We start from the raw sequence: 19,848 nt of genomic DNA, 5'->3' as shown, positions 1-19,848 counted from the left end.
TTAACAACAGCAACTCCTTTAGTAAAAAATCTTCAGTTTAAATCTAAAAGACATTTGGCCTCTGTTTGAGTTGGTCTGAAACTTTTTGCACATCTTGAGCCCATCAATGGTGCAAAATAACGCCAACTGAAGACAACTAGCTGATGTATTCGGCCAAATGCCAAAATAGCTTTAATTTGTCTATAAACCGAATAATGGATTCAATAATACCAGAATTCAATGCTTGTTGCAAAATGTTGGAGGTGAAAGCAAGTCCTACCTTTATCGACAGACCGTACAACTCTACCATCGGGGAATCGCCACACCGGGTTCCTGGATGGGATTCGCCCCGCTGTGCGACACAGGAACTCCAGATTCTCACCCACCATAGGGTTGTGCTTGATGTTGGGCACAATGGCAATGGAACCCGTCCGACTCACTTCAAATAAATAAAAAAAAAAATGAGTCACTGCGATCACTATTTGGTATGGATAGAATATCTGAGAAATGTCTAACCATATCCTTGATAGATTGAGGGTGCTATACGAGTCATTTTGTGGGTGCAAATAGAAGGGAAACAAATATTACAGACATAACTTTACACTTGTCTATGTGATTCATAAACAGTATTTTACAATCTTTACATTTTACATTGAATTACAGCTGCTTAATTGGTTAAATAAAATGAGAATTAAAAAAAAAAACTGCTGGAAATCCCTCACAGGGAATGTGCATAATCGTCCATGAAGGATTTACTTTACATGAGTAACCCTTCCTGCAAACACAACTGTTTGCAAGGTGAGAGTCTAGAAGCTAATCTTGGGATACTATACTTCCCTGGTATTTCCAACCAATTTTACAATGGTACATAGGGGGTAGCTACTTAAACATCCCTGATTTGTTGGAACATCAACCAATGAAAGTAGAGTGATTGGCTCATAAATATGTATGAGACGTAATAATTAACTTGAAAACCCACCGGGACAGAAAAGTTATTCAGGGAGAGCAAAGGAAAAGTTACGCACCTCTGATCTCGCAGTATTTTCCAGTGAATTCCTGTGGGCATCGGCATCGACCCTGGATGCATGTTCCCTCGTTGGCGCACATCAGTGGACAGGGATGCTCTGTGGGTTCAGAACATTGTAATAAGCAGTCAACTCATCGAATATCCTGGATACGTTGCCGAGAAATTATCCATAATTGGGTTACTGCATTGGGTATTAGGTGCATGATTAAATTAATTCCAGGAATCATAGCTCTGCTTGGAATCTACCATATTCTTCCTTTTGTTTTTTAATTGCATTATTGTGCCTTCTTTTTTCTTTTCACTCCTTTTTTATTTGACAATTCTGCACAAACATTTGGTTATGTTTTACTTGTTTTCTGATGTATAGATGTGCACTATGGGTTATGGCACACGTACTCCTTCAACGGCCAAGAAAAGGAGATTTGGGGGAGACCTAGACTGGTTCCCGGTCCATCCACTGCGTATTTCGAATGATCCAAAGATATTGGGGGCAGGGATCAGTCTCGGAGACTATCGCAAGTTCAATTCAAAAGTATTTATGCGCTGACGACTCCTGACACTAACGCGAAGATGTTAATAGCTTTGGCACATTCAGGAAGTCATGCGTCCTTCGCGCACAAACCAGTACAGTACAGTGCCCACATGCTGTGTGTCCACGGGGCTTTTAAAAGTGGTAAAAACACACACTCTTTTGTTGGCGCAAGGAGCCCATAGTGACCTCAATGCCAGTCCATATGCTTATATTGCTCACTGAATGGTATAATTAAGACTCTGGTATGTTTATAACAAAAGACTCGTATTTCCTGATGTTGAATAATCAGTAATGCATAGTTGAGCACTAGTGACCTAAATGCCAGTCAATATGTATATATTGCCTTCATGGATCCGCATCTCACTCTAAAATACTCAATGTACAGAGAAATATGGGAAGGGAGTCATTAAGCGGCACAGCAGAGCAGTAGTTGTGCCCGCATCCATTTCAGATAAGAAGTTAATAGTGACGCAACTGAGTGATGCAGTGTCCACTAGTGACCTCACTGCCAGTCAATATGGATATATTTCCCTCATAGAACAGCGATACTCACCGTACAGAGTTATGATAATGGAGCTGTTGAGAGGCCCAGCAGCGCAGTAATAAAGCCCTGCATCTTCCTCAGAAAGGAAGTTAATGACCAGTCGGCTTGATGTCTCATTGATCAACTCCACAAAGACTCGAGAAACCCCACCTACAAGAAACAAATTTATCCAAGCAACAAAGTGAGAAAAAAAAATGGAGGAAAACACAAACAAGAACAAACAAAAAAAGTTTTCATAAAAAATCCTATGGTCCCCGCCCTATTAAATATGGCCCTGACTATTCACTATAGCCACTGACTATAAATTATAACCCCCTGCTTGATTGCCCTCTGATTATCAACTATGGCCCCTTGACTATTAACTATGGCCCCTTGACTATTAACTATGCCCCTGACTAAAGAGTAATATACCTGGTACTCCTGGCTGTATGATCTGCCCACTGGGATCTCTCCACACTAGATCTGATGGGGCACCATTACCTTCCGTGTAACACAGGAATGCTGAATTCTCACCAACATAGGTTATCTGGTCCTGTTCTGGCTTGATCGTTATCATAACTGGAAGTTCTTCTGTAGAAAAAAAACAGAACAAAACCACAGTTTAATATACATTTTGGGAAGTCAGTTTGGCGAAGCGATACTTTACTCGCCTTCCACCGCTATGACCCGTGGTAAGGTTTTCAGTCCCTACCTGATTTCATTGGTTTTCCCCAGAATGTTCTTCTGGGCTTTTCTCCCACCTTTAAAACTGTAATTTTGTCTCATTGTCTTCTCTCTAAAGGTTTCTTCTGGCTTGCGAGCTACAGTGGCAATGGCGCTTTTCAGTTATCCTTGGTTTTATTACCAGAAACAAATAATTATAATAAAATAATAATAATAATACATTCATGATAGCAAAGGGTGAACCCTGTCTGACAAAGCAAATACCCCAAACCAAATGGCCTATATCTATTGTCAGTTTGCTCCCAAGTAGTTGTAATGAAAGAAGACCAATGGACGATATCTCTAAACTAGAGATTTGCATGCTGCCGTATACTTACGAATGTTCTCGCAGAAGTCACCAAAGAATCCGCGTTGGCACAGGCACACTCTGTTCTCACACTGGCCTCCGTTCAGGCACGGTGGGTCGCACTCTGAAACTACAGACAAAATGTTAAACCTCATGTTAAACCTCAAAGTGAACCTCCAGGTAAAACCTCGAGTTACTGCCTGTTTAATTTCTTCTTCAGGCATGGTGGGTCGCACTCTGATATTACAGACAAAATCAGCAAAACATTATTCGAGACCAAAATTAGAAACTATTAGCAGGCATGCAACTTTTCCTTGAATTGCCAAAAATGTTTAATTTAGTAACAAGCCTTGATATCGAATTTGAAATAAATTTGATTATAACAATAGCAATGTATTCCATATTCAAAGTAAGATTAAAGACATATCAAGACAATAAGTGGATCAGCACTTTTGACACTTTCATTCCAGAACTTTATTGGAGAGCTAAATTACAGAAGAAAAACAAAGTCTTCTGGAATAAGTTTTTGTAACATGTTATCTTTTAATTAATGTAATATAATGTAACTATATATTAAGTACGTATGTTTTTCTAAAAAATGTAAACAATGTTGCAAGAAATAAAAGCGCTAGACGCAATAAATGAAAAAAAAAAAAATAATAAATTCCTCAGATCCGCTGATTTCCTTGTTTTTACTTCTCATAATTGCTATTACAAATTGAAAAATACTGTACTAAGTCTTGTGTGTTTTGGAATTTCCTCAATTTTTTTTCTCTAAATTCCAAGTTGCATGCCATAAGGGAAGAATGCGAAATTAAACAGGCAGTAACTTGAGGTAGGTATATTTCAGGTAATGATCAACGTTCATATATGTCCTGAGGGCAATTAAATTCCTGTCAAAGGTTTATTGTAATGAGGGATTTTTTGCATTGGAGAAAATTTTCTTTACTAACTTTGGATTTCGCAAGCTGGGCCAGTGAAACCATCCAGGCAAATGCATTCAGTGTTCAGGCAGAATCCATTGAGACACTCAGGAACACACGGTGGGGCTATCAATCAAAACAAACACAAATATAAACACTTGTTTACATATTAATAAAACAAAACAAGGCAAGCCTAGCAAAGCTGGTCCCAGAGCACACAAAACTCTATTCAATTGATTCAGATGGATATTCCATCTACACAATGGGTCAAATAAGGCCATACGGTAAACTTTTATGATACCAGTGCCCAACTCATAAGTGACAGTCATTTTAACCTCTTCATGGCAGGATCTTGGTGTTATGAACTGCTCCTATTTGGGAGGTTAAGTTTGCAGTCAACAAAACAAAAACAGTCAAAATCAGCCAAAAATGATGTTTTAACAGTGATAAAACCATTGGCTTTTAATACATAAAGCACTATCCATGATCTCTCCTGAGCCTTGACTCTTGAACTTTGACCTTACTTCTCACAACCAAGGAGACTGACTTCCTGAGGGGTCCAGCGCGGCAGGAGTAGGTGTCAATGTCCTCAAAGACCAGGTCAATCAGGACCAGTTGGACCTCGTTTGGTGAAAGCCGACGGACATGACGATGCAAGTTGCCACCTGACAACGGGAGAAATAAAACTCTTAAAGAGAGGCTGTGTGTAGAAACAGTAACACTTGACACATTGATCACAAGACGAGAAATGTAATCAATGACAATGACATACAACAAAATATACAACACAAGCAACTACAGTAATGGCACAGGGAACACTGACAATGACAAAAGAAACGGACAATATTGACAAAACCGACACAAGGAAGTATGTTAATGATTAAGTTAATGAGACACTCACACTAGCAACAGTGACGATGACAATGCCCCAAATAGGTGATGCCCACTATGACAATAACAACAGCACACATATACAAATAATGACAATATAACAAATATGACACTGACAACAGTACCCATAACAGAGAAATTCTGATTGAGAACAAACAGCAGTAACAAGCACAATGACACTCACAGTGAGAAAGATATTAGAAATTGCACAATGAAACCGGCACCAGACAGTGACACTGGCACCAGACAGTGACTGAGTTGTCACGAGTCACTGATTTTTGTGACTCGAGTCGAGTCGAGTCATTTTAAAGAAGTGACTCGAGTCGAGTCGAGTCATTAGGTCAAAAAGTCAAGTCGAGTCGAGTCAAATATTTAGCTCGAGTCAATTCGAGTCACGAATATTTGAACACTATATACCAACATTTATAAAGGAGGCCATAAGTTTAGCCAGCGTTCGAATCGAAGAGCTTTATAAGAAATCGCCCAAAGCCAATGATGAAACAGCAAATTAGAAAATGTGTTTAACAATCTGGTTCCTGGATAGTATTTTGTGCATTCTAGAACCATGAGATGGAGTCTGTGACACGTTGTATATTTATACATGACTGTTATTCGCAAAGCGAAGTGAGCATAATAGTGCACCGTAAGTCATTGCAAATACTTTTTGCAAAGTTGTGCTTTTATTTTTGGGACTCGAGTCTTATTAGCCTTTGCTCGAGTCAAGTCGAGTCTTCTGATGAGTGACTCAAGTCGAATCTGGGACCCGAGTCATTACAACTCTGGACAGTGACAATGGCACCAGACAGTGTCACTGACATTAGACAGTGACACTGACACCAGACAGTGACACTGACACTAGACAGTGACACTGACACCAGACAGTGACACTGACACCAGACATTGACACTGACACCGGACACTGACACTGACACCGGACACTGACACCAGACACTGACACTGACACCAGACACTAACATCAGACAGTGACACTGACACCAGGCAAAGACACTGGCACAGGACAATGACACACTGTCACTTACCTTCTTCAAGTGACAAGATGACCTCCCCTGTTCTCATCACCCACTCAGGGTTGATGGGGGCATCGGGGCCGCTGGTGATGCACATGACTGTGATGTTCTCACCAGCGTCCGGAATGTCCCCACGGCCAAGCTCGATCCGCAGTGATGTCTCGTCATCAACTTTGAGAAAATATTAAAATGAAAATTGGCTGAGGTTACGAAATCTGTACATGTGGTGGTAACACAATATGTAATTGTAGACTGCAGTCGATTGCAATACATTCTGGGGATCGAATCAGAAAATTAAAGTTTTTAAAGAGTAGGAAAAATACGAGTTTTCATTAAAAGAGGCTCTTTATGCAAAGAATTCCATTTAAAGGGGCACTAGGTCCTGAAATCCCCGAAAATGTTATGTTTTGGATTGTTTACTTAGCCTATTTCAAACATCTGGTTGAAAGGAAACCAACCTAATGTCTTACCGTTCCCGAGAAAAGACGAATAAAAACCGCTTGTTTACATCGGACATGACGGAGTACGAATACGTTTTTCGTGTCGTTCTCATGTACGCTATACACGTTGTGTGTCTCGGGAACAGCGCGCGGTGTCCAATCACCAATGCAAAAAATTGTGGTTTCTTCAACGTCCGCAAAAGGCTAACACTTTACGCATACGAATGAAATTACAACTAGCATCCATACAGCTCGAAATATGGGGTCGCAAAAGTGGACCCCGAAATTCGTTCTCGCAGGCATAATACAGGAATAACACAAAAACGCCCAGTTTTGAAAGGATAGTTGTGTGGATGTTTATATCCTACTTTTAAAAGCTATTTCCGATTATCATCATCTCGTTCAAAGCGCATTTTGTAGCCCAATTGGGCTGTTCCAGGACCCAGTGTCCCTTTAAATACCCAAAGTGATATTTCACAGAAATCCCATCCCTAAAATGTCCACCGTGTTACGTAAACTTGTGATCCTCATGAATATAAACTTCAGCAAAACACCTGAATATTGAACAAATAATGTGCTATCAAGTTGATTTACATACCTTTACTTGTAAATACAAATACTCAATTTTTATTTGAAAGTTCACTGTAAGCCACTATGAGCTGCATGATTGATGACCAACAATGGTTGATGGGCTATTTTTAAAATACAATGTATCAAAAAAACGGCAATGTCAGCTGATAACAGAGAGAATAAAAGATGTTCATACTAGAGTATTGGCAGAAGTCTCCTTGGTAGTCCGGAGTGCAGACACACTCTTTATTGTTGCAGGTACCACCGTTGTAGCAGACACGCAGTACGTTGCATCCCTCTTCTAAAACATTGCAAACAAGACAGAAAAGCAAATACACGTAATAACACCGTTGAATTGTGTCATACTGTCCGAGGACAAGGCAATGCTTCCATTTGTTATAATAACACTTTCCAATACACTATTAGCATGCAGACATTCAAGGACCGTTCTCATCAACAGAAGACCTACATTCATCCGGACAACAAAGTCTCACTGTCCTCAAAATGTATGTAATAAACGTACACCAATACTTGTTCTGCAGAAGTGGGGCCAACACACCTGATGAACAAAAGTTATTGTGGGGACTAAAAATATTGTGGTGACAGTCAAAAGTCCCCACAACTTGGTCTTAATTTTCCTAAACATACTTGTTCCATAGTTGTGGGGACCACACACCTGATGAAGGATGTTATTGTTGGGACTAAAAACAGTCCCCACAACTCGGTTCTAATTTTCCAACAATACCTTCCCGACAACGCGGACTCTGCTAATGCACACACTTGTTCCAGAAATATGGGGAACATACACCTGATGAGTCACAGTTAATATGGGGACTATAGGGGCTGTGGGGATAAATCAAAGTCCCTACAACTTAGATCGTAATTTTCCTTAACAATAGAAACCTCCCAACAATGCGGACCCTGCTGCTGCACACTTGTTCCATAATTGCAGGAACCGCACTCCTGATGAGTGACAGTTAATAAGTCCCTACAAGTTGATCCAATTTTTTTAAAAAGGAGAAAACTTCCCAACAATATGGGTCTCCCTAATGCATACACTTTGGGTACACCTGATAGAACAGTTGAATGTCCCCACAACTCGGTCAAAATTGTCCTAAGCAGAAAACAATTTGCACATCACATTTGCTATTTATGTTACCACGAACTTTAGGTAAGACTATACCATGGCAGCATCACTCTGAAAAGTACTATACCCATATCAACCAAGTACCATTAGTAAACTAGATGAAGATTTCTCCCCAAAATCACTGCATCATACCTATTCCATCGCAATAATCTCCAGTGAATGGTTCTGGGCAGTCACAGATGCCCTCCTTGCAAACTCCACCATTCACACAATCTTTGTCGCAAGAGAGCGCTGAATAATATAAAGAAGGAGACATAATCATAGATATCTTTAAAACCCTAGACCTGACATCTGCTTGAAATCAAAAGGCTGCCTTCTATCATTTTAGGGCCCGATTAGGTATTCCGTAGGCCCTAGGCACCAGTGTTCCATAGGCCATAAGCTTGTAGGCACACTGTAGTATTTTCGTGGGCCCCCAAATTTTTCATAGGCCTTAGGTACAGTAGAAAATTGCACATAATATGTTTTCAAGTAACAGCCCTTTAATAACTATCATGGTTAATTGGCCCTGCCACAGTCATTTCAGTACATTTCTACTGGAATTGCCAAGAACAAAACTTGCTTGTCAAGGGAAAAATATGTACATGCTTTGGCAACATGGCAAAACAGAATGGTATTGCTTGGCCTATATATTGAGGTATTACAGAGAATGAAACCATGTGTGATTTCATACCTAGTGTGATGTTAAACTCCGCGCTGATTGGTCCCACTGTGCACTTGTATGGTCCTACATCTGCCTCAATGATGCGGTTGATAATGACGGAGGTCGTTCTTGGGTTCACGTAATCAGCATATTTGTGCCCTGTGCCTCCTAGTTAATAAAAATAGTAAATAAAATTAATAACAACATCTGAAAAAATGTCAAGAATTATAACAATTCGATGCTTATATGAAAAATTTATGGCAAGGGCTTCAGAATTTTAGCCCATTCCTCAGGCCATGAGACCGGTGTTCTGCTGCAGCTTGAGAACAGCGCAGTCTGGTCTTTACGCACACAGGTACTATACTCCTGGCTAGACAATGGCAAGCGAAGAAAAGTGTCTTGCCTAAGAACACAAGAACCATGGTCTCACAGAAGGGTGTCAACTCAAGTACATCACACAAGAGTCTGACTCTGTAGTCATTGGAACAGGGTACTTCAATCATTTCACAATGAATATAAGATTTGAGACCTGGCCTAGCATGAATTGGCGTTGGGATTTGGAAACATGGGACTATTGATTCATTTATAGCCATATAGTAAACCTTACGAGAGGAAATTTTTAGAGATTGATTTGAGGTGAAGAGGCAAATTCCGAATTTAGAAAGCTTTGACACTATAAACCTCGTTGTTGACTAGAGTTTGTGCAGTTTATCAAATAATTTAGTATTTGATTATTCTAACTTGGACCAATCGGGATACGAGACGACACCATAAACACACTCACCCAGCCCGAGTCCTCTGATTGGCTGCCCCTCGGGCGTGGTCCATTCCGGGGTACCGATTCTCACTGGTCCCACAATGTCACACTCCACGCTGTAGCTGCCACCAACTTTGGGACTCTCGGGAGTGCTTGGCCTGAGATAGATGCGGAAATCCAAGTCCACTACAAAAAAGAAAAAGGGAAAAAAAATAACGAAGTGTTTACTTTTTTTTTTACAATTTGGCTAATCAGTTCGTAGTTCATGCACTTTTGAGCCCAAATGCTTCTTCTGATGGCCTGCTGGTAGAGCTACATTGGTTCCCTGTTAAAAGGAGGATAACCTTCAAAATTACACCCACGTGTACGTACAAAATTCTCAACACTCAAGCTCCATCATATCTGGTTGACGTATTACATTCACATCACTCAAATATTCCTGATGCTTACAGACACCGACTCCGTTCATCATCTGATCAGACCCGGCTTTCTGTCCTTAGAAGTAGGAAGAAGGCTGCAGATAGCTCTTTCGTTGTGGCCGCCCCTCGCATGTGGAATGAGCTTCCTTTCTTTCTGTCTGAGAGAGGCGGTCTCACTGCCTGTATTCAAACATCTCCTTAAGGGCAGCCTTCAAAATTGAGCCCTCGCGAAGTCAGCGAAGTTCGCGAACTAATTTTGATTCCAAGTTAGGAGTAAACTTCGGGCTGTGCAGGTTCATTTGCATCGCATGACAATGCGCCTTTGTTATGCTAAAACTATGCTAATATGCTACAGCTGCTGGGTTCGCGAAGTGCGCGAAACTGGCATACGCGGAGTTCACGTAAGCTACCGGTCAGTGCTCCGGTAATATTCAGGCTTAGTTGCGTCGGCGGTATTTGTTAAACCAGGAGCTAGCAAGGCGCTGTGTTCCCGAATATTTTTTGATAAGTGGCAAATTTCCGTCACATCGTTTGATAATGTTGACAACTTGAAATCAACTTCCTGAAATTGGAATGAAAATTCTTGCCGCAAGTTTCTTGGCCCTTGGGCAATATTTTAACTTCACACCTGCGGTATTCATCAAGCACAAAGACTGCCAAAATGTATTTTCAGAAAGCGTTTCGCCTCAAAATACGATCTATATTATTTGTATATGAACTGCACTTTTTTTTTTATATAATTAAGCACCGATTGTCGTGATACGGAAAAGTGTACTATCCATGGCTTCCGATTTCCGCATTCTGTAGAACTTATTTACTGGTGATGTTGTCTGCATGTAGCCCTTTCTATTTTTCCTCCGTAAGGTAGAATTGAAGAGGAGTATATCAGGCCTAATACGTTTATCAATAAAACAACTTCTAGTTGCTGCGGATCTCCCCGGCCATGCTCAGAGTTTCACTCCGAAAATAAATACTTCCGTCTTTTTTGAAATGCCTTAGCAATACATAACAAATTTTCTTTTGAAGGAGGTAATGCACCCAAACGCAAATATATTAGCCGAACAATTATTAATCTTTATGCTTAATGACCGTAAAAGCAATTAAAAAATCAACTGTAATTTTAGAGGGATAATAAAAAGCGTCCAGTTAGGATAGAATAAATCATTTCCCGTTTCTTCAAAACATACATGTATATGAAAATTTCGTTACAGAATTGGAAAGAAATTATTATAGTAAGACACTGAAGAGAACGGTTAAATCAACTTTGACTATGCAGTTTAGAAACTGTTTTATGAATATTTACGAAGCCGACACACGTCACTAGATATCCTGGACAATAATGTTACTATGGAAATGCCTTGCACTAGTTAACCTATATATGGGATGTTTGGGCGGGTCTTATTGCCTATCAGTGAACTCCAGTTTGGCGGGAACGTTTTCACAGCTCGTCGCATTGGTGGTGACACGCCGTCGTCATGACGATCTACCTGTCTGTCTTGCGCTTCACAAGTTCCCACGCTCTTATTTGGGCAAGGAGCCAAACCAGCCAGACCAGTTTTGCGCCAGGCATCGTGTGGAGTTGCCGACGGCTGTTTAATGTGCAGGCTGTTGGGCTGAAACGCGGAGTTCGCGAACCTCATGCTCAGCTAGCTAGCTAGCTGTGCTGCCGTCGTGATCCCTGTATCAATGGATGGGCCAACATGTAAAAGGTCGCATGGGAGCTGACTTCAAGCGCAATTGTAATGTTTTCGGATTGTACAGTACAACGCGTGCATGCACATGTATGTTGTTCTACATCATGTATGATTGCATTTTTACTCCGCATGGAATTCTGAAGCCTTTTACTTCTATGGGCGGATAAATTGTGATTCAGTTTTTGTTTTCTTTATTGTGTTCGGGTGAACTCATAAGTCTGAAATAAAGCAATTTTGAGGAGGGGGGTGGATTTTGCATGCTTGTACATTATTATTATTTTTTTTTTTACAATTTTTACAATTTTCTTCTCGTCAAAGATCTCCATTAGGATCTGTACATTTCTAATATGATTGTTCTTTTACACTGAAGTTCAATGAGTAAATAAATATGAAATTAGTAAGTTACTTTATTATTGCATCATTGAACTCAAAGTTCAACAAGATATTATGTTGAATATGAGCTAGGCGGCAGGGTTTTGATTTATGAACGGGAATCAAAAACTATAATTATTATAATATACACGATTACCTTAAATTGTATGATAATTGATACACATCGAAGTGAATTGGGCATAATAATAATGGGAATGTAGACACTACACGTATCATGGGCGGCTGCAGAGTTGGACTGCTACTGCTACCGTTCTATAGGCAAGATGATTAGTACATCAACAACATGTAGACTCATCTGATCTACGATGTGAAGACTCAGTCGGCCAAGGAAGGCAAAATTCTGCACCTCGTTCGTGTCATTTCTCACTGGATACGGGTGCTTCTTTGCATTTGGTGATAGACTCTGCAATGTTCGCGGGAGCCCTATCACATGTGCATGTGTTCCCATAACCTCAGTGCATTGTTCGGCCTGGAGCTGACTACGGTTATTGCGTGCTCATGCATTGCGTGCTCATGCATTGCGTGCTCAAAATGGGAAAGTCCCGAGTTATTTACATGGCTGTTCATGTACATGAATTTTTGTCATTCAGGCCGACAGCGTAAACGAAATAAACTAATAAAAAGCTGCGTATATTTTCCACAATAAATATACTGTACTGAATATGGGTAAGTTCAGTTGAACAGCTACTTTTACGAAACTATTACTGTGGTGAATTTCACGAGTGAGCTTTTTTTCTCAACGCCATCCATCATCTACGAGAAACGTGAGGGTATTTTTTTTCTCAAAATTGTCTGAGTGCGTCCGGCCGCCCATACACAAACATTTTGGCACATTTCCCGGGGTTGGATTGCGAGGGTGGAACGACTGCATCTCGCTCACGGGAGTTATTATAAATGTGTCTAGTGTGCACGGTTGCTGGGGTGGCGGTGGGGCGAAAACCTCCCGCGGGAATTTCCCATGAGTTTATTTACCGGGAATTGGTCTGTATAGTTTGGAAAGGATGATCAGAACGCGGATGCCTTTATGTTCATCTATATACTAGATCTGGTGACAAAAAATTATAAAACTGTCTTATCAACTTCTTATTTCAATCCAGAAAATTGCAGAATCGCATCACCATGCCTGCTGAATAGTACGATCACTTAATAATATGGGTACAATGTACAGTCGAGTCAATTGAAAATGTGGTGCCGATAAAGGGGTTTAATGGACAAAGGTTTTTTTTTATCAACTGATCTGAAACTACCTCCCTGGCCCGACTTCACTTTTTGAAACATGCATAATTCATTGTCGGTAAGACCACCCGTTTCTTGATGAAGGGTATAGCAACACTCGCCTCGGCTCATTTGTGGATAAAAATATTCCAAAGGAGCTACATGTGTACGGTCAGTACAAATGCAGTTTTCCAGAAATTACGATTGGGGGGGGGGGGGGGGGGGTAGGCCCAATAATAACATGTCATCCAGACCGTTCTGCCCGATAATACTCGTCCAATACAGTACATGTTTTTACAAAAAGAAAGAAAATATTTACAAAAACAAAGAAAGTAATACGGAAAGTATAGGAACGGGACACGCAGGGGAAGTGGCTGCTAGTCTTGTCTCACATTCGGACTGGCCTTTAAGAGTTGGCTTTGGGTAGAAGAAGTGTCACTGAATGGGATAGTGCCATCCCTTTTCCAAACTCCAAAGTTCTTGTACAGGTGGACTGCTTCAATGTTTCTGATGGGTTGCTCCGCACAGTGTGCACACTGTTCCGGGGGTAGGCACTTGGAGAAAATAATCATTCCCTTCCGTCTGTCTACATGTGTCTTGAAGAACTCCATATCTGCTGTGATGTTGGCCTTCTTGATGTCCTTGTACGGTCCAGTCATTTGTGTGCTTCTCTATGGTTATGATGCGTCGAGCCGGTTGATTTACGTTGACAGCTACAGCGCCGCGGACTTCGCGAACCTGAGCTACCGTCGTGATCCCTGCATCAATACATCAACCAACGTGTAAAGGTTGCAGGGGGAGCTGACTCTAGTGCTACGCTGCAGCACAGATGCGCACACTAATCTTGTAGACTATCTATTGTGTACCGTCCAAGCCACTGCATGCTATGCGTGTACTTCACTACTTGTTTATGTTGTTCTGAAGGCTCAATACAAATGTAATTACTTTTTTTCCTTCTCGTCGTCGAATCCTCCAGCATTTTCTTTTACTATAAGTGGGCACAAGTCATATGGAGGTCTCGATATTTTTACGGCTTTGTTTTGTACGACACCGACAGTAAACGAAATAATCTAATAAAATAATACATTTTTTTTCACAATAATTGTTTTAATCAACATGGATGATATGGTTAAAAAAAAAAAATTCACGAAACCATTTTTTTCGAGACTTCCATGAATGGGAGCGGTTTTATTTTTCATTTCAAATTCACTTATTATTCTTCAAAGATGTTGGATTAGGGCGTCCGACGAATATCATTTTTAGCGAAAAATAAAATTATCCTATTTTGTATCACCATGATGAAAATTACACAACAAAATCAATGGAGCTTGAATCAGCTAGCTTCATAGGTGTTTGCATTTTGGAGATACAACAATTTAAATGGCCGAATTTGGAGTTTCAATTCAGTGAGATTTACATTATACTTGTATACTTTAAGCATGTTTTAAAAATCTTAATTCTGTTCCGGGAAAAAAAATTCCAAATGGTCACAATTTATGGCCAACCGTCCGTTTTTTCCCCCTAAATTCACACTGCACCAGACCAGCCGTCCCTTCGGAATGCCTTGATATCGGCACCCAATATACGCAGTCAGTAGTTCGACCCAAAGGAACGGGCATTATTAATCTGAGCACACGTTGCGCTGGAAGTCAGGTCCCATGCAACCTTTATACGTTGGTCGATGTATGTTGGCACGGGGAACACGACGGCAGCACAGCTGAGGTTCGCGAACTCCGCGTAGCTACGTAGCCTGATACAACCTGTACAGTAAACAGCCGTCGGCAGCTCCAAACGACGCCCCCATGCTTTGTCATGTCTGGCGCAAAAGGATTCTGGTCAGTTTGGCTACTCGCCAAAACATAAGGGCGTGGGAACTTGAAATTGTCACCGGCGCTGCGCAAGACAGACAGGTTTATCGTCATGACGACATTTCACCACCAATGAGATGAGCTGGGAAACGTTCGCGCCAAACTGATTTGATTGATAGACAATAAGACCCGCCCACACATCCCATATATAGGTTGTCTTGCGCAAGGCATATCTATAGTAACAATGTTGCCAAGGATATTTTAGTGACGTGTGGGCTTCGTAAAAATTCATGAGTGACAGTTTCTGTACTTTCCCGATAGAGAGTTTATCAACAGTTGTCTTCAGTTTATTCGCATTTCTTTCCAAACCCGTTTCGTTCATTTTTAAACCGAAGGTAATAAAAATAATTACATGTACAATGTATTTCAATCATAATGTTTCATTTACTTGAACCGTGTTAAGCATAATACCGTAATTTAGGTTCCCGGGTAGTATTGTAAAAAAGTTATCAAAATAATTATTACACTTAATGGAGAGAAAAGTTTTTGAAACGATCTTTTAAAACGATCTTTCGTGTTTTTACGTTAATTTGTTTTTGGACAATTGGTGTTTCCTTCAACTTTATTTTTGACAATTGAGTGATTGCATTATATAATACCGAAACATCTATATAATACCAAAACAGAAAGTTGTCCAAATATCCGTTCGGTTGTTTGACTAATTCCTGCAATAAAAAAATCGACATTTCACATGCTACTTCTGGACACTGATTGCGAACAGTCTCTGTTCGCAATGTACCAAAACAGAAAGTTGTCCAAATATCCGTTCGGTTGTTTGACTAATTCCTGCAATAAAAAAATCGACATTTCACATGCTACTTCTGGACACTGATTGCGAACAGTCTCTGGAAAATACATCGGCACGCATGTTCGCTGACTTCGCGTTATGATAATAAGACGTGCAAGTGCTGTGAATTATTCAGTACGACCATTAACATAACAAAGGCGCAAGTTTCGCGCTACCTCATTAACTTGACCACGGATGGATGAGTAGCTCCGCGAAGTTCGCAAACTGGCTAGCTCTGGAAATATTCGCGAAGTTCGCGAACAGTTCGCGTAATCAATTTTGAAGGCTGCCCTAAGACATTCTTGTTCAAAGTCAAATCCTAATCCTATTGTGTCTGTTTCTCTTTTTGTTACTTTTTGTGGATGTGTGTTAAGTGCTTTGTTTTTCGTAAAGCGCTTCATAAATACTTTGTATTATCATTCTCTAGAAAGACTTCTTTTAATAACAAAATATTTGCTTAAGATATTACCATTATAATAAATATTAGCAGTAAGATATTATAAATGTAATAGTTGTCTGAAACTTACGAGAGTATTCACAGAACTGTCCAACAATTCCGTCAGGGCATGCGCACACCCCTTCCACACAGGTCCCTCCATTCTGGCATTCCTGGAGACACTCCGGAACTGCAAGATAAAACAAATTATTTATTCCATCGCTTATTTTCATGTAATATACATGGGACTACACAACAGCATAAAATATACCTACACTATCACACTGGTATTCCTGATATACCTCAGACAAGGATTGAAATACTCATTCTGTAGCTGATTGTGTCTGATACGTATTATATTTCACAGTCAGTAGAGTGCTATGCCCCTTTAAACTTGCCTTGTAACCTAGTAAATATAAATGTCTCAATCTCTGAAACCTTATCAATATATTATAAATATATCATGTCTTACTTGATCTTTGATAACGTGGATAAAGAGATTGAAATGCTTGATAAGTGTAGATCAGAGCCTAAATATTGGAAAACTGATACATATTTTACTCATGAATATCTTGCGATATACTAGACATACCGTAAACAGACAGCACAATGCTGGTTCTTCTAGGGCCGGCTTCGCATGTGTAGATTCCAGCATCTATCTCATTAATGTCGTTGATGGTAATTCTCTGAGCAAAACTGGATACATTGGTGGTATACACACGGCCGAACACTGCAATGGAAGACACATGACAACGTGATCAAATTTAGGACGAAAAAAAGAAATTGGCTGGACAGGTATTTGAACCCGAGATGTGTAGAACACTGCGCCCATACTTCACCTACTACTGATCACCTACTAACATTCTCTACATTCATGTGAGTCCCACTCGTGTTTGATTGAAATTTACATGGATGCGAATTTAACGTATGTGCGTGATGCACATGTGTTACATTCAAGTGACAATGCACTTCTACCATTGTCTGGCACCTTACCTTCATCCTGTTCCCCAATGGCCACACCGTACTGGTTGAACCAGGTCGGGTTCTCAAGGGCGTGGGTCCCGACTGCCTCACAGAGAAAGGAAACTTCACCTCCGACAACTGGATTGTAGTTTGGTCCAATGGTGACATTCAGACTGAAGGGACGGAATGCTGTGAAATAAATAAAAAAGAAGGGTTATATTTTCCTACCTTGAAAATTCCTCAGTACTACAGATCCCTAAGGAATTAATGGATGAAAAATATATAAGGGGATGATATTGCTAATTTTGTAGCTACAGATTAGGGGATGGCAAATAAACCAACCCAGCTAGCCAGGCAGCCTACCCACGAGCCAGTCAACAAGCCAACTAGCAAGTAAGCCAGCCAGCCAGCTAGCCACTCAGCCAACAAGCCAACCATCCATCAATCCAGCCATCCAGCTAGCCAGCTTACCAGCCAACCAGCTTGCCAACCACCTACTCAGTCAACAAGCCAACCATCTATCCATCCAGCCAGCCAGCCAGCTAACAGGCCAACCTGCCAGCTTGCCAACCAGCCAGCCTACCCACCAGCCAGTCAACCAGCCAACTAGCAAGCCAGCCAGCCAGCCTACCTGTCTGCCAGCCAGCCAACCAGCCAGCCACTCAGCCAGCCAACAAGCCAACCATCCATCAATCCAGCCAGCCAGCTAGCCAGCTTACCAGCTAACCAACCACCTACTCAGTCAACAAGCCAACCATCTATCAATTCAGCCAGTCAGCCAGCCAACAGGCCAACCTGCCAGCTTGCCAACCAGCTACTCAGTCAACAAGCCAACCATCCAGCCAGCCAGCCAACCAATCAACAAGCCAACCATCCGTCCATCGAGCCAACCAGCCAGCCAGCCAGCCAGCAAACCAGCCAGCCAGCCAGCCTGCAAACCAGCCAGCCAGCTTGCCAACCATCCAGCCAGTAAGTCAACCGGCCAGCCAGTCAACCATCCGGGAAGTCAGCCAGCCAGCAAGCAAACCAACCAGCCAACTGACTAGTCAGCCATCCACCCATCCAGCAAGCTAGCCAGCCAGCCTGCCTGCCATCCAATCACTATCTGATCACTTACTTTCTATTTGACAGAAGTCGCCAGAATAGCCATCCGGGCACAGACACTCCTCATTAATGCAAGCACCACCATTGATGCAATCAGGTATACAGCCAGGAGCTGAAAATAAAACAAGGAATTAAAGAAAAAAATTTAATAAAATGTTCATATCGATCAGTAAATGCTCTACAAAACTGAATTACAACATAAGTAAAAGACAATCCCACGATAGCCTATAAAACCTGATTCATCAAAGAAGCCAATGGAATCCGGATAACAAGAAAAATAAATAGTCCCTGTTAAATCTTTGCATTAATTAGACACAGAAGGAAACTTGATGAATGTGTTGGTTGAATGATGGTGTAGATTGACTACATAAGTGAACATGTATTGAATGTGAAAATTGAATAAAAGGGTGGAGATTGGATATAGGGTAAAACTGTATGAAGCGGCTTTAATTTGCCCCCTTGCCCACTGCGTGGGAGGACAGGGGTTGGGTTTCGGATAGTCTAGTTCCCACACAAAAAGATTTAGACTATTTCTTGCGAATCTTAGGGCAGGTAGCCCCTACGGCTAAGAATAGACGCTGCCAAAAAAAGAGGCAAGATCCTGCCCATTTCAGAAAACGTCCAAAGTTTACTGAATGTATTCCGTGAGAAGGCACACCTCCTTGATCCACCACTGAGAGTGAGTGAAGGTGTAGATTGGATGAAGGTGCAAATTGGATGAAGGTTGGATGAAGGTGTAGATTGGATGAAGGTGTAGATTGGATGAAGGTGTAGATTGGATGAAGACTGGATGAAGGTTGGATGAAGGTGTAGATTGGATGAAGGTGTAGATTGGATGAAGGTGTAGATTGGATGAAGGTGTAGTTTCGATGATGGTGTAGTTTGGATGATGGTGTAGTTTGGATGAAGGTTGGTTGAAGGTGTAGATTGGATGAAGGTGTAGATGGGATGAAAGTGGTTGGATGAAGGTGTAGATTGGATGAAGGTGTAGACTGGATGAAGGTGTAGTTTGGATGAAGGTGTAGATTGGATGAAGGTGTAGATGGGATGAAAGTGGTTGGATGAAGGTGTAGATTGGATGAAGGTGTAGACTGGATGAAGGTGTAGTTTGGATGAAGGTGTAGATTGGATGAAGGTGTAGTTTGGATGAAGGTGTAGATTGGATGAAGGTGTAGATTGGATGAAGGTCCATATTGGACTATGGGGTACATTAGGACAATTTGCATATTTGATGAAGGTGAAGACTGGATGAAGGTGAAGACTGGATGAAGGTGAAGTTTAGGTGAAAATGTACATTGAATGATGGCAAAAATTGAATTGATCCTACATACCTGCTACTGTGACCGTGTAGAAGCTTGTGATTGGCCCAACTGAACAGCTGTAGATGCCCTCCTGCTCTAGTGACATGTCAAGAATGGTCAGCTCACTGACAAAGGAGTTCACTGCTTCCGTGTTCACATTCTGACCTGTAATTGGGGA

General features: G+C 41.1%; 1 protein-coding gene across 3 annotated transcripts in view; it reads right to left on the bottom strand.

Annotated features, from left to right (window-relative positions):
• LOC119732952 overlaps positions 1-19,848 on the bottom strand; it is a 243,974-nt gene that overhangs the window by 46,261 nt on the left and 177,865 nt on the right. For all 3 annotated transcript variants that reach the window (XR_005271660.1, XM_038206534.1, XM_038206535.1), the window contains 17 exons: positions 19,701-19,835; positions 18,383-18,481; positions 17,296-17,454; positions 16,895-17,032; positions 16,394-16,492; positions 9,518-9,676; positions 8,764-8,901; positions 8,223-8,321; positions 7,140-7,244; positions 5,946-6,104; positions 4,539-4,679; positions 4,045-4,140; positions 3,123-3,221; positions 2,494-2,652; positions 2,092-2,232; positions 1,005-1,103; positions 260-418 (listed from right to left, as the gene is read on the bottom strand). Coding sequence is in view for 2 of the 3 variants with exons in the window: in XM_038206534.1 (XP_038062462.1) it covers positions 260-418; positions 1,005-1,103; positions 2,092-2,232; positions 2,494-2,652; positions 3,123-3,221; positions 4,045-4,140; positions 4,539-4,679; positions 5,946-6,104; positions 7,140-7,244; positions 8,223-8,321; positions 8,764-8,901; positions 9,518-9,676; positions 16,394-16,492; positions 16,895-17,032; positions 17,296-17,454; positions 18,383-18,481; positions 19,701-19,835 (2,184 nt within the window). In the remaining variant the exon portion in view is untranslated. The remainder of the gene's footprint in view (positions 1-259; positions 419-1,004; positions 1,104-2,091; positions 2,233-2,493; positions 2,653-3,122; positions 3,222-4,044; positions 4,141-4,538; positions 4,680-5,945; positions 6,105-7,139; positions 7,245-8,222; positions 8,322-8,763; positions 8,902-9,517; positions 9,677-16,393; positions 16,493-16,894; positions 17,033-17,295; positions 17,455-18,382; positions 18,482-19,700; positions 19,836-19,848) is intronic.

The sequence above is a fragment of the Patiria miniata genome, unplaced genomic scaffold, assembly GCF_015706575.1.
Source record: "Patiria miniata isolate m_02_andy unplaced genomic scaffold, ASM1570657v1 HiC_scaffold_25, whole genome shotgun sequence".
NCBI lineage: Eukaryota > Metazoa > Echinodermata > Asteroidea > Valvatida > Asterinidae > Patiria > Patiria miniata.
The sequence above is the reverse complement of the archived record's forward strand: the minus strand, read 5'-3'. Positions and strand labels throughout refer to the sequence as shown.